At 35.4% G+C, this 13,940-nt stretch overlaps 1 protein-coding gene across 1 annotated transcript; it reads left to right on the top strand.

Moving 5' to 3' along the window:
- Nucleotides 1–245: 245 nt before the first annotated feature.
- On the top strand, nt 246–3,180 carry barx1 (BARX homeobox 1). Its single transcript, XM_046875396.1, has 4 exons — nt 246–769; nt 1,900–2,191; nt 2,469–2,553; nt 2,662–3,180. The coding sequence occupies exons 1-4, from the start codon at nt 433–435 to the stop codon at nt 2,866–2,868; spliced, it is 921 nt and encodes a 306-aa protein (XP_046731352.1). The 5' UTR covers nt 246–432; the 3' UTR covers nt 2,869–3,180.
- The last annotated feature ends 10,760 nt before the right edge of the window (nt 3,181–13,940 follow it).

The raw sequence follows: 13,940 nt of genomic DNA, 5'->3' as shown, positions 1-13,940 counted from the left end.
TTTAGAGTGGAAAACTACAGCTAACTTTATCGCGCATTTATTCTGTTTTAAATAGAAACGTCAACCCGTGTTGTTGATTCAGTGCTACTGAAAAGGTAATCTTTTGCAAGCACGGATCCCCCTCTTCTGTGGGCGAGGGTGTCATCCTGCTTTCGAGAAGGAGGGGCCTTGTGTGACAAGACCTCCTTAAGCGTGTGTGTTCTGAGCTCAAAACTTTCGTTACCAAGTTTAACACACTACTCAATCCCATGGTGAGAGGATCAAACTTCCTATTTCAGACGTGAGGACTCGAACAGGTTTTAGATCTCCACAGAAGAAAAGGGTGAAATCATTGCGTTCATTAGCACCGAGATCGGATATCATTGTTTTGCGCGTTAAACCCTCCATTAGCAGTGTCCAGGATGACTCCAGTTAACCGGAAGAGCGCGATGGATGTTTCTCCCCGTGCGCTTCGGGCGGACATGTGAATTTTTACGCAGAACCTCGATGCGAATTTTTACGCACTATCGAAATTCAGGGACTCGAAGCACGGAAGAAGTGTGTCGCGTCCAGAAAGGCGCAATCATGATGCAGCATCCTCTGGAGATCGGGGCTCATTATTACCCTGCAGAAGCACAGCAGGATCACAGATCTCACCGGTACAGAAGCTTCATGATCGAAGAGATTCTCACCGAGCATCCGGACCACAAGGCCTCTCCTCCTGCCGGAGATTTACTCAAATTCGGAGTACACGCTCTTTTGTCGGCACGGCCATATCCAAATCACATAGGTAAGTGTTCATGTTTCAGCTAGATAGAGTGTTAATAAACTGCAAACACTGCAATAAAGTTTTAAAAAATATTATTCACTTAATGCCATTAATAATCCATAGAAATGTTCCGTAATAATATAATTTGGCTAAATGCCTACATGAATATGCCAACATATTTCATTTTTTTTTTTTTCTAAAAATCATGCCAGGTGCAGGACAAACAACAATAATAATAATAAAAAAATAATAATAATAATAAATATTATTATTATTATTATTATTATTATTATTATTAGCCGTTATATGGCAAGATAATATGAACATAATGTTAGACAAATCGTTACAACACAAACTTGTTGGTGAAACTTAATAAAAGATATAATTAATTTGGAAATAAAATGTCTATAGATATGTTTTACTACTACTATGTTTTGACTACACAATGCAGTACTGAGGTGCCACTTATAAAGCAATAATCAATACACAGAAGTCATAATAATAATAATAATAATAATATTAATAATAATAATAATAATAATAATAATAATAATGATACTAATAATAATTGTTATTATTATTATTATTATTATTATTATAACTATTATTAATATTATTGTTATTTATTGTTTTTATTATCCCAGTTAATCCCAGCTAATTTTCAGATGCATTGTTGCTTTGTCACTGCTTTGCAGAAGTTCTGAGTATCAGTATTATTTAGACATATCATTAGAGATAAAAAGTGTGTGTAACCCTACACTGATTAATCTTGAAAACCCCAGGTTAGGAAATTTTCTTTGAAAAGACCTGCATTTTTTGTCACAGTTGATATCTGTGGGGAATCTACTAAATGTATGAGTTGTTCAGTGTTGAAAGTGGACCACAGCGACTTACAGGAGTCCTCTTTGCCAAATAAATTCTTTTGGAACTGAAATGATTCTCTGAACACGTCTTCTTTATTCCTGTAATTAAACTAGCAACAAGGTAGACTATGAACCGATTTTTTGTCAGTAATATGTGCAGACTGAAGCGTTGAACACGCAGACACCTCTCAATAAAATAAAAAATATGTAATAATATACGTTTTGATTATTTTGTCAACAAAGAACAGCCTCGTCCTGATAGCTGCCTTTGTTTGTTTTCTTCCTCAGTGCTGAAGGCAGAGCAGAGCGGCCTTCTGAAGTTCCCCGTGTCCCCGCTGTCTTGTTCCCTCGGACCGCCGCTCGGCTCTGCTCTGCTCCCGGGGCCCCCGGGGCTCGGCGTGGTCTCAGCTTCGCACCATCTCCCGCTCGACCTGCACTTGCGCGGGAAACTCGAACCCGGAGCCGAGGCGCTCAGCAAGACTAAGAAAGGCAGAAGAAGCAGAACTGTGTTCACAGAGCTTCAACTTATGGGCCTGGAGAAAAGATTCGAGAAACAGAAATACCTCTCGACCCCGGACAGGTAATGAAGGATTACAGTTTCCAAAAAGAGTTTATTGAAAAAAATAGTATTATGTTTTCGCGTTTGCAAGTTAATGTTCGACATTGGTTTTGCACATATAACTGCACTTTTTGTCGCTTACAAACTATGCGATCCACGATTAATCATGTAATTACATATATATATATATATATATATATATATATATATATATATATATATATATATATATATATAATTATTATTATTATTATTATTATTATTATTATTAACACGGTTATTACATTCTTTTTTACAGAATAGATCTGGCTGAATCTTTAGGCCTGAGTCAGCTGCAGGTCAAAACGTGGTATCAAAACAGAAGAATGAAATGGAAAAAAATCGTAAGTGTCGCATTTTATTCTAGTTTGCAGTTTTCCACCTGATCATAAGTTCATAAGTGTATACTGTATATGAAAACTAGGTTAATATTTATATATATTTTTTTAAAGGTATTACAGGGGGGAGGACTGGAGTCTCCCACCAAACCGAAAGGACGCCCAAAAAAGAACTCCATACCTTCCGGTGAGCAGCTTTCTGAGCAGGAGAGAGAGAGAACGCGGGAGACCGAGAGCGCATCTTCATCGTCGTCATCTTCCTCATCATCGTCATCCTCGTCATCCTGTTCAGGCCAGTCTGAACCCAGTCAAGAGGAATAAACGTGCCCACCCTCCGGCCATGTGAATCCAGTTTACGCTTTAAGGATGCGCAGGCTACCAGCGTTTCATGGATTGTCCTCTTTTTTTTGTCGTAATCGACGTGTTGGCACTTAAAAAACTGACCCAGACAAGTCAAATAAAGTGGACCGATGTGATGTTTCCATTTTGCTCAAAAATTATGGACTGCTGCTATTTTTTTCCTCTTTATAAAAAATTCTGAGCAGAGCTGAGCTGAAATGGGTCTTTCACCTTTTTGTAAACACTTTACGTTGGAGAAGTCGCAGGGACGTTTTTTTCTGCAATTCCTGTGCTCCGTGGTTTAACTATGTATGAATATGATCAAACAAAATTAAATGTTCTTTTTACAGAGACAGATGATTATGATATTTTCTTATTTAATGAATTAGCAACCAATTATTGCGAAGTTCTGCATAATTTTGCAGTGAATTCTTCACATGCACTGAGAGTGCGGTTTGGTTTCGTACAAATACAATGGATATTTATTTCAATATTTGCTTAGATAATGATACTACACAACAGTCATATAATATAGTAAGTATACCATATACATATAGGCCTCAAAACGATTGGAATATCGTTTTGATAGTGTCTCATATTGATTTGGTCTTTGTTTTTATGTATTCTGAATGCATCTAAATAGCTACAAAAGTGATTTTTTTTTAATTGCTATGCCGCACCAGTCTGGTCAAAAATTAGTGTTTAAGGACAATTGAACAGATCTTTGCTGGTAGATGAAATTGGGGATGGCACTGGAGATGGCAGGCTCCACGCATTTCATTTTACTGTAAGTTGTTTATGAGTGCAGGAGAGTTGAAAGGCGTTTATGTATCTCGCATCACATCCAAGAAAAAAACGCGCTCTGTAATTTACTGCAGTATTGTTTATCGCCCAAGTTTAAACGCTGCCTCTGGCCTTGAAATGTTTACGCACCGCATTTTCATTTAGGCTGCTTTATTTTCTTTTTAAAAGAATTGACTACATGTGGAAATAATTGTGTTCGGGCTCTGTGGTAGACCAACATAAAGTTTTATAAACACCGAGCGCTCGATATTGTTCACTTGAAACTTCCCTGTCGAAGATAAGGAGGCAAAGTTGAGCTGTAGCCAAGTGGATTTATATATTTTGTATTTACTTTCTATGCATATGCGCGTTTCCAGGATAATGGATTAACCTGTAATGTAATTGGGTTTCACGTATACAGGACTAAAATAGTTTACTTTAACTCACTTTCTCATACCTTACTGCGCGTTTCAATGTTGCAGAGGAAAAACTATTATGCGTTTTACAGCACCTGCATAAAATAAACTTATAAATTTATTATAATGGGACACTTCTGGAGAAAAGAAAATGGTGTGGCGCATGGCCTACCTGCACATAAAGATACATTTCCGACAATATAGAAAAGCATTGATGTGTTGTGTATGTTAATGTTAACCTGTTAAGACTTACTTACCACTTTGTGAAACAAATATGGCTAATACAGCAAATACAGAAAAACACAGCCAAATCATTAACAGATATTATCTACAAATTTGATCTAAAGTTAAATAGATTTGTGCTAAATAAACGACCAGTGGCTTTAAAAGATGTATTAACTAAGACTAAGAACTGATTTGGAACTGATTAGTAAAGGTAATAAAGTTACAGCAATTAAGAAAGATATATTATCTGAAGACAATATGTGTTCGAGACTTACTTGTGTAGGTTATTAATGCTGTGGTTGTTGCACTGATCGCTTTATGTCCTAAATTATGTTCAACTATGCAGCCTCTGCACGAAACCTCACCAAAGTTTTCACCAGAAGCAGTTTTGCTCAAAAAGCTTAGCCATATATAAGAAGAAGAAGAAAAAGAAAAAGAAGTAGAGGAAAAAGCAGGCCGAAGAGAAGGAGAAAAAGAGGGAAGAAAAACAATTCTTTGAAAAAATAGGTATGATTAAAAATTAAAAGTAAAAAGAGCATACATTTCCGCAGCATTATTTAATAAATAAAAATGTAACTACATATGGATAGTGTACTATCTTTTAAATAATGCTTTAAAGGTTTTTTATTTTATATATTTTATTTTATAAAAGTTTTGAATTTGAAAAAGACGAACTGTGTGTGTGTGTGTGTGTGTGTGTGTGTGTGTGTGTGTGTGTGTGTGTGTGTGTGTGTGTGAGAGAGAGAGAGAGAGAGAGAGAGAGAGAGAGAGAGAGAGAGAGAGAGAGAGTGAGATTACAGAGTTTACAGTTAGACTCACTATCTTACTTTACCTTAGAATTACACTGCACTTAATCTCATTATAAGTTACAAGGGGAAAAAACACGAAACCAACAAAAACTATTTCTTCATTAAATAATAATTTTTGCATAAATCTTTCTCCCTTTACTGCGACAGAAAACTGACTTTAAACCAAGTTATAGACAATATTCCAAACAAATAAACTGTGCATCACAATATAAACTGCCTTACTGGAACTAAATATTAAAATAAATCATAATAGAAAAAAAATGTTTTAGGTTTATTTTAGTATTGTTATACATAGATAGCTATAGTTAGATTGGGGATTCTGGATTTTAGGATTCAACTAAATCGACCTGCTGCAGGTTGTATTAAATACTTACACTGAGATTTCACTTAGGAGAAAATGAGTATTCACTTATTCATACAGTATTCACACATAAAACATAATATAGATCGAACACACACACACACACACACACACACACACACACACACACACACACACACACACACACACACACAAAGCTAAGCATTAATTTCGTTTTGTTGGTTGGTTATGTGGTATCACAACCGAACATTTGTTTTTATTACTCTGTCAGAATGAAAAAATTTGGGTTGCCATATTTTTTCAATCCAAAATAAACCATAAAAAACACTATGCTGGCAGTCACTCGCTACGATCCCAAGTTATTATCGAAAAAAATTAATATAGAGGGAATTGTGTGCAATCATTTTGCACATAATATATAATAGTTTACATATTTATAATTGTGCCAGTATTTATAATTGGCCAGGTACCAATGTTATCATGTAGTGCTGTGTTAATTGCACGCATTCGATTTGGTGCTTTTCCACCTGGCCAGTGATCCAGTCTCTCTCACTGTAGCAGTCCATAATTACTTCTTCCGAGTATTTCTGAGGCCACCTTAATCCTCTGCAGAAAGAAAAGAGAATAATCATAATTATTTGATTATGAATTAAATACATACATTCATAACCAAACATTCAATGTTTTATACATTATACACATGCATGTATATACATAAACGACGTTTGCACCTGTAAGAATCTTTTAGTGAGGCCTGTTTATGCAGTTATGGTTCCGTTCACTGTGTAAATGTCCTACTCAGAGAAATGCAATCACAGATTCACTGTGAACAGATTGTGTGGAGTGTTTGTTCAGAGATGTTATTATCTCTTAATAGAGTGACTATGAAAAGTCCAGCTGCACTGAGCTCTTGCTGATATCTGTGTTAAAGAGCAGACTGGGAGCTTTAAGAGTTTATAGGGCACGATGTGCTCCTTTCAGTCAAAGTGTTTGTTCTTGAAGACACTTAATACCCTGAGTGCACAATAACAGCGGTTAAAGATCTCCGAAATAGCGCCAGTTTCGTTTGCTTTTTCATCCCAGTGAATTAGCGCTGCTCAGCTAATGGCACATTATATTTTTGTAGTCCGTCCAGCGTCAATAGCGCAGATCCCTGCCGCACAAAAGAGATGAGCTGACAGTGCAGGTGGTGAAATGTTCATCTCAGAACTCGATAAAGGGCTCGCAGAATATCAACGAACACGTTGGCCGTTTCACTGAATGAAAATCCATCAGGGATGAAATAGAAGCCTAATGGACAGGAACGCGTTAATGCATGCGCATAAATGAACCCGGAGCTGGAAAAAACAACGTTCGAGATTTCAATATTGAGGGAAAACTCTACAAATGTAAATAAAATCTTTTTGAAAAGCTAAAGCCAACACGCAGGTCATTCATTTTTGCATTGCTTTACCGCAGTGTAGTTGGACTTATACAGAGACAGTTTCTGCTTAAACCATTGCGCATTTTGTAGAGAGAAATGGACACATGCATACAGACTACCAGTGGAGTTTTTCTCTTGGTGGTCTTTTGCAGCAGTGTCAAGGGAGGGTTGAAGGTGTGTGTGTGGGATGAAGAAGAGGGGGTGTAGCATGAACATCTGCTCTCTTCACCGCCTTCCTATGTCTCAATGCTACGTCTGAGCCATTCGTCAGTGTTCGCTCGTGATCATTATGCAGATTAAAGACAGGTGCAGCCACACTTCCCCTGTGGAAAGCAAAGGCCATGACAGATTCCGTGTTGCAGACACAAGCTACTGACGAATATCATAGTCCATAAAAGTCTTTTAGTATGGGCTCAGTTCCCAAAAAGCATCCCAAAGAAAGACTCGTTTAATAAAAAAATTTGCATCACCAAACGCGCAAGAGCTGTGTGACCGGATTCCATATCTTCCCAAACATGACGAAGTTCCTGTTTATTGTAGATGGTTAAGAATTGGAAATTGTTTTGTAGTCATGACCAGGGAACAATAAATTTGCTAGTTCACTGTTTTCACGGTTTTTACTTTTCACATTTTATATAATGCGAGAAAACTATAAACGTGAAAATTCTTGTGGATAATGTTCATAAAATTTACGATGTGAAAGATTTGGTGCCAATCGGTCCAAACACATTGGTGCCATGTTTTACTTTTTTTTTTTCAATGAGAAATAGGGTCTTTTTTGCTTTTAAATGAATTATGTGGTAAGAAAAGTAAAAAAAAAATCAATACCACCCATCTCCATTACGGGCTGGTTTGTATGATTTCCTACTAATTTACCTTGTGTATTTGTGGAATCAAGAAGAGCGGTCGTTAAATTGAGCTCGACTTTTGGGAGGCCTCAGCCATAATGTCCAGCCCCACACACACGCACACACACACACGCACACAGTGGAGGGAACTGGACACGATTAAAGGAGCTCTGATTAATATAACGAATGTGCCAAGACTGCACATGCGGCGTATGATCCCAATTAGACTGAAACTCAATTCGGCCAAAGCGCTGCTCCACATTCATCCGGCCATGCGTTCCTCTCTTGTTTTCGTTGGCCTGTCTTTGATAACACGCTTTTTAGTCACTGGGTTCAGAAATAAATTACAAGTGATAATGTCAAACGTATGGCACACGTATAAAAAGGAGGATGCGGCGGCTATTACGGCTGCATTTCGCGCTAATGGTTTGCAGCATGGACGCGTTCTTCCTAATACAAGTCCTGTTCATTCATAAACATGCTAGAGTAAAGGACGTTGACAATAATTATAATAACTTTTACAATGCTTTATTTTACACTGTCATATCAGGCAACTTACATATTATTCCATGTAGTCTCATGAGATCATTTTTTTGAGAACTTGGTGATATTTTTATGAGGGCGCAGGGTTTAAGCGCACAGTCTTATAAGATATGAAATAAAGCCGTCAGTCTGTTAATCTGCTCGTCACTGCTGTTCTAAATGCTTGTTTTCGCTCTCCGACGCACAACAAATACAAACTTTAAGTTTCAAAGACGCACAATAAAATAAATGAGCGCAATCCATGAAATATAACCACATTTCTTGTGATTTTTTTCTCGCATTGTTCTTAATGTTAGATTTATGTACATGTGAAGGTAATAGTATGGTATTTATCATTATTTTGCTTGGCTATTATTTTGCGTGTAAATGCGCATGCGTTAAAGCTGATTCTTACAAACTTGAGAGTCTCTGGGTTTAATATATAAATAAAAAAGATTTGCAATAGGATATTTATTTATTTATTTATTTATTTATCTATCTATCTATCTAAAAAAATCGTTGATAAAGAATAGTATTTTGTGTAGATTTTTAAAAAGATTTATAAAAAGGTTAGCTCATAAAGATAACTTTTATCCAGCCCTTACCTATCAAATATTGTTTCATATTTTGTATTAAAAACAGGTGGTCATCAGTCTTTTGGATGCCAGGCAGGGGGTGTGGACTGCGTATCTACAAACACACTTGGGCATGTCAGTGTCATGATGCGGGTATTTCCAAAATTGTAAACATGTCTGCAGTCTTATAGAAAAAAGGAAAATGTAAACTTACTTCATTCTTTTGTTATTGACATTGAGATTGTTAGCATTCAGAATAAAAAAAAAAGGTTTGAGTTTCAGTCTATAATATTACAAAGCTGTCTAGTTTAGACAGTTTGCTATGCAAATGTTCTTGTTTTGTTTTGTAAATGTAATGGTACTATGGAAATATGTTCATACCATAACCATATACAAATTATGGCTTGATAAAGAATGTATGCAAGTCACGGATACATTTTCTTCTTTTTCACTAAATGGTAACGATATTAAAATACAAAATCAAATCTCTCTATTAAGATATTAATCTTAATATTAATCTCTCCGTAATAATTAAATTACAGCAGTATTAGTGTGCAGTAACAGTTTTTTAAATATATGCTTATAAATAAAGTATACAAGTATATATATAAATATATAAATTTATATATATATATATATATATATATATATATATATATATATATATATATATATATATATATATATATTACATATGTATATGCTTATATAAAATAATAATTTCACATAATAATATAAAAACAATTGTAGATAATTTTGTCTAAATCTCAGGGCTGTTTGGATCTGAGTACCACAAAAATAAAACAATAAAAAAACAACGTTCCTACTGATCAATATCACAAGTGAAATAATATGACTGTATGCAGATCTTACTACGCGAAAGAAATGTAGAATTAGGAAATGACGGAGGTGTTGTCCTGTTCTTTATTTATTTATTTATTTACCTTTTTTTGCGTCAGATCGCTGAAGCACACACTTCATTTATTAAGGCAGCACATGCGTTTGTATTCTGTTTCGGAGAGCTGTTGAAAATGTGCTTTCATAGATAACAGAGCATCAGTGTGAAGTCAAAGCCTCTCTTCTCTGTGTGTGTGTGTGCAGTAACATTTCAGCCCATTCTTTATATGTGTATGAAAATGCTAACAGTTATTTTTTCAGTGAAAGAAAATGTTAATCCCAATTCCCCCTTTGAAAGCAAAAGAGATACAATCTTCAGGTGAAATAAAACAGAACAGAATAGAAAGAAAAATGAACATTAGAAGGGTTCACCACAGTATTTTTAATGCGCATTATTGTTCACCTATAAATAATTCCTTTTTAGTTCCTAATCTAAGTGCCTCTAAGGTCTTTTCCGAGAGTGCAACAGATGGCTTCTCCAAAGCATCGAAACTAATGGAGGAAAGGCATTAGACCACATAAACAGGAGCATCATTCCAGCTGTTAGGCGGTCAATGTGCTGTTCCTATTTTAGGCCTGACCTCCAGGGATGCCTGATTAGACTGTTTGTAACTCAGTCACGGTTAAAAACTCTGGATGTACAGTTCAATTTAAATCACCCCCCTCCCCCATTACATATAATAAATTATCTATCAGGCAAAAGATTTTTCCATTGTGATTAAAATAGGCCAGTAGAGTGGGAACCACTGCACTGCAAGTCACCTCCTGTCATCTCATGTATCTTATCGCACGCAGTTTGCAGGAAATGTCTATCTTTCCCCAACTTAATGCTTAAATCAAACAATGCAGCTGTTATGAGAAATCATTTTCTCTAGTTCAAATTCATGGACTGAAAGGGTTCAACACTTTACTAAGATACTGATGTACAAGATGAGTAAAGTGAAAAAACTAATCAATAAATAATACAAGTTATTTGTTTCAATTTTCTTGTGTGTTGTGTGTGAGGAGGCACGGCAACTGCAGTTCACTTCAGAAATATCTACTGCATAAAAAGACCTGACATCCTTCTTTCCTATAAAATTACAGTCCAGTCATTAAACATGTTGTATGTTTCTCTCTGTATGTTTATTAACAAATTCCAGCCATACTTTTGGTGCGCAACCCCTTCCTTTCTTCCAAGTGGTGGGAGGAAACAAGTGAAAATTCCCTTAAACTTTGTACAGTCTAAAGGACAATTGTATAATTCCTTTTTCACCCAAAAAGCACAAAGAGATGTTATACAAATTGACATGAAAATGCAGAATCATAGTATCCTCCAACAACTGATGAAGAACAGAAACTACTTTGCTGCTCATACAGACATTTGGGATGTGCTCTGCATACTTGCTGAGCAAATATTTATAAAACATTGAACATTATTGAAAGCAAATTTCCAGTATAAAACTTAAAGACTGCACACATTTAAGCCCACACTCCTAATGATTTCTACATCTACATCTTCCAAGTATCTACTGAACATCATTCATTCTTCCTATTACTTGTGGTACATTTGCTGCTGACACTACACAATGTATTGTAGTAATTTGAAATGTCGTGATTTTAAATGTCATGCACCATGACAGAAACATTGTGGCTAAAATGATGTGACATTAAAGTACAATAAAAATGTTTATAGTGAAATATTGCTGATGTGTTTATTCATTCTAATGTTAATATTTTGTTGATAGTGTTGTTGTTTTCTGCAAGAACTTGTGTGTGTATTTTGTTGTGTGCCATGCTGATCTTTAAGGGATAGAATGGCCTTACATTTTATAAAGGACAGAACTACAGAGCTGCTACTCTCATTACGTAGGTAGAGATAAGAGCTAATGCAGTGTTCAACTCAAGGTCATAATTCCCAAATGCCTACCAGGAAAAACCGAAGAGAATGCTTCCTTGACTTTAAATTCCTACTCGTCAACATGATTCTACTAACTGCAAGTTCCTCCCCAGAGTGACATGAAATCAACATGGCTGTGCACAACATCCGAAGTAAACAAGACAGCACTTCTTCTCTAGAGGTATGCTGTATTTGCTTTAATTCAATCAACATGAGAAGGTAAATACTGTCCACACCACTCAGCTTTCTAGCTTGTTGCTAACAACAGATGAACATAGAATTGTCTGTGTTTTTACATTTTGCTTGTTGAATGTGAAAAAAAATACATATTGTTACAATCTACAAATTACCACTTGCGAAGTCAAATGCAGGATTAATCCTACTGGCTTTTATCAGTGTTGAGCTAAATGGCATCATGAACAATGTATATAACTGTAAGCTAAAGTGGCATGAAATAAGCTTAAACTAATAGAATTTATCATAAAATAAATGTTTGCACAATTGAAAGACATATTATAAATATTGATACATAAGCCATTCAGTGTGAATTTACTCTTGAAATTTTGTATGACAAGTAGGAATAACAGAGATGAGAACTGTGGGGGAGAAAACTATATGAAAATAAAGCAGGATCAACCGCAAGAACAATAGCCACCACAATTATAGTGAAGGCCACTCCATTTCCCGAGTTAGCAGGTCCAAGTATCATTGATTATTTGAGGTTTAGGTTTATGTTAAATCTAAAAAAAAAATTTTTCTTTAGTCTTTACTATAGTGAATCTTAATGGTCTTATATCTTTATTGTCAAACATTAAATGATATAATTATGTAATTCCTTGATAAAGCTTCCATCAACAACAAGCAAGCCACCTTCGCTTTGATACGGAATTTACTCTAACACTGAGTAGTGTTTATTGTCTAGATGAAAATCCCCTTCGATGAGCAAAATGAGCAAAGTTATTAGTTCTATATATTTAAATAATAGAAACGAAGAAGATGAGGAAGACTTCTGACTAAACTGTGTGGTTAAATTTGCATGAAGGTCAATAAAGCAAGGTAAGATCTTGTCGCTTGTGATACAGATGACTACATGAAAAACATTTTAATTAACAGAAACATTTGTAAAGGGAGTGTTGTGTATAGGAAGCATTTGATAATGTACTTATGTAGTAATATTGTGGTAATTAAATTCCAATTTGTTTGATGATATGATATGATTGTTTGGTGAAATATGATGTGAAATCGTCAACAGTCAGCTACACTGACTCAGGAATACAGTTTGCATCTGATCACCATCACTGCACACCTCAACATCGTTTAACTGTAATAAATGGACATTGGGTGCCACCCAGATGAGGATGGGTTCCCTCTTGAGTCTGGTTCCTCTCAAGGTTTCTTCCTTATGCCATTTTTTTTGCCACAGTCGCCACCGGCTCGCTCATCAGGGACAAAAATAAAAATAAATTGAATTGAAAATATTTTTATCAAGGGTTCAAAGAGTTTTGCTAAAGGTTACCTGAAGTTCATACTTATTCATGATTCATTGAATCATTTAATGAAAGTGAGTGCTTTTTTTCTCAGTAATTTTGCTGTAAAAGCTTTTTTGCCAGAAAAGAATACAGCCTTTATGTATTTGAGTCAAATTATGTGTGTTTGCATTAGCATTTTATTTAAGCATGTTGGTATATACCTTTCAGTTCTGTGGTGCAAACGAATCTTAATTAAAACAAATAATAAAAAAAAGATATGCTTGTTCTTAATAAAAAAAAATGATATGGTTGCTTTCTGCAATGATGTTCTTAGTGTTGTGTAATAATATTTCTGCAAAAAGCACTTTTCACTTAATTTAATCTACCCCAAATTGTTACATATGCAATTTGTGGTCAGATAAATAAAGTTCAAGGATAAGAAAAGTCATTTATCACAATGTTTATATGGTCAATTATAGATCATTTTTTGTAAACAATTCCCACGACCACAAGTAGGCTTTATAGTCTAGACCAGTGTAAGTAAACGGCATAGAAATTCATTTGCTCTGTCTAAACCAAAACAATGAAGTTCTATGTACTAAACATGCAATGTGGCACAATTCCTCATCCCCACACCACCACTTCTCACTCTCTTCAGTTTATACCCTCAATAACCTCAGCCCTGATTTATTCCTCTAGCTGGCTTTAAAGACCTGGATCAAATAACATACTACTTTAGCCCAGTTCCTTTAGTGGTTCTCAAAACCACATAAACATTATGCAGTAAGAAATAGTAATAGGGCAAAGTGTTTTTTCAGGCTTTATTCTAAATAAAATACATGGGATCGTGGCAGCCTGTTGAGACAGCAGGATCATTATGATGCTT

The sequence above is a fragment of the Silurus meridionalis genome, chromosome 19, assembly GCF_014805685.1.
Source record: "Silurus meridionalis isolate SWU-2019-XX chromosome 19, ASM1480568v1, whole genome shotgun sequence".
Lineage (NCBI taxonomy): Eukaryota > Metazoa > Chordata > Actinopteri > Siluriformes > Siluridae > Silurus > Silurus meridionalis.
The sequence above is the reverse complement of the archived record's forward strand: the minus strand, read 5'-3'. Positions and strand labels throughout refer to the sequence as shown.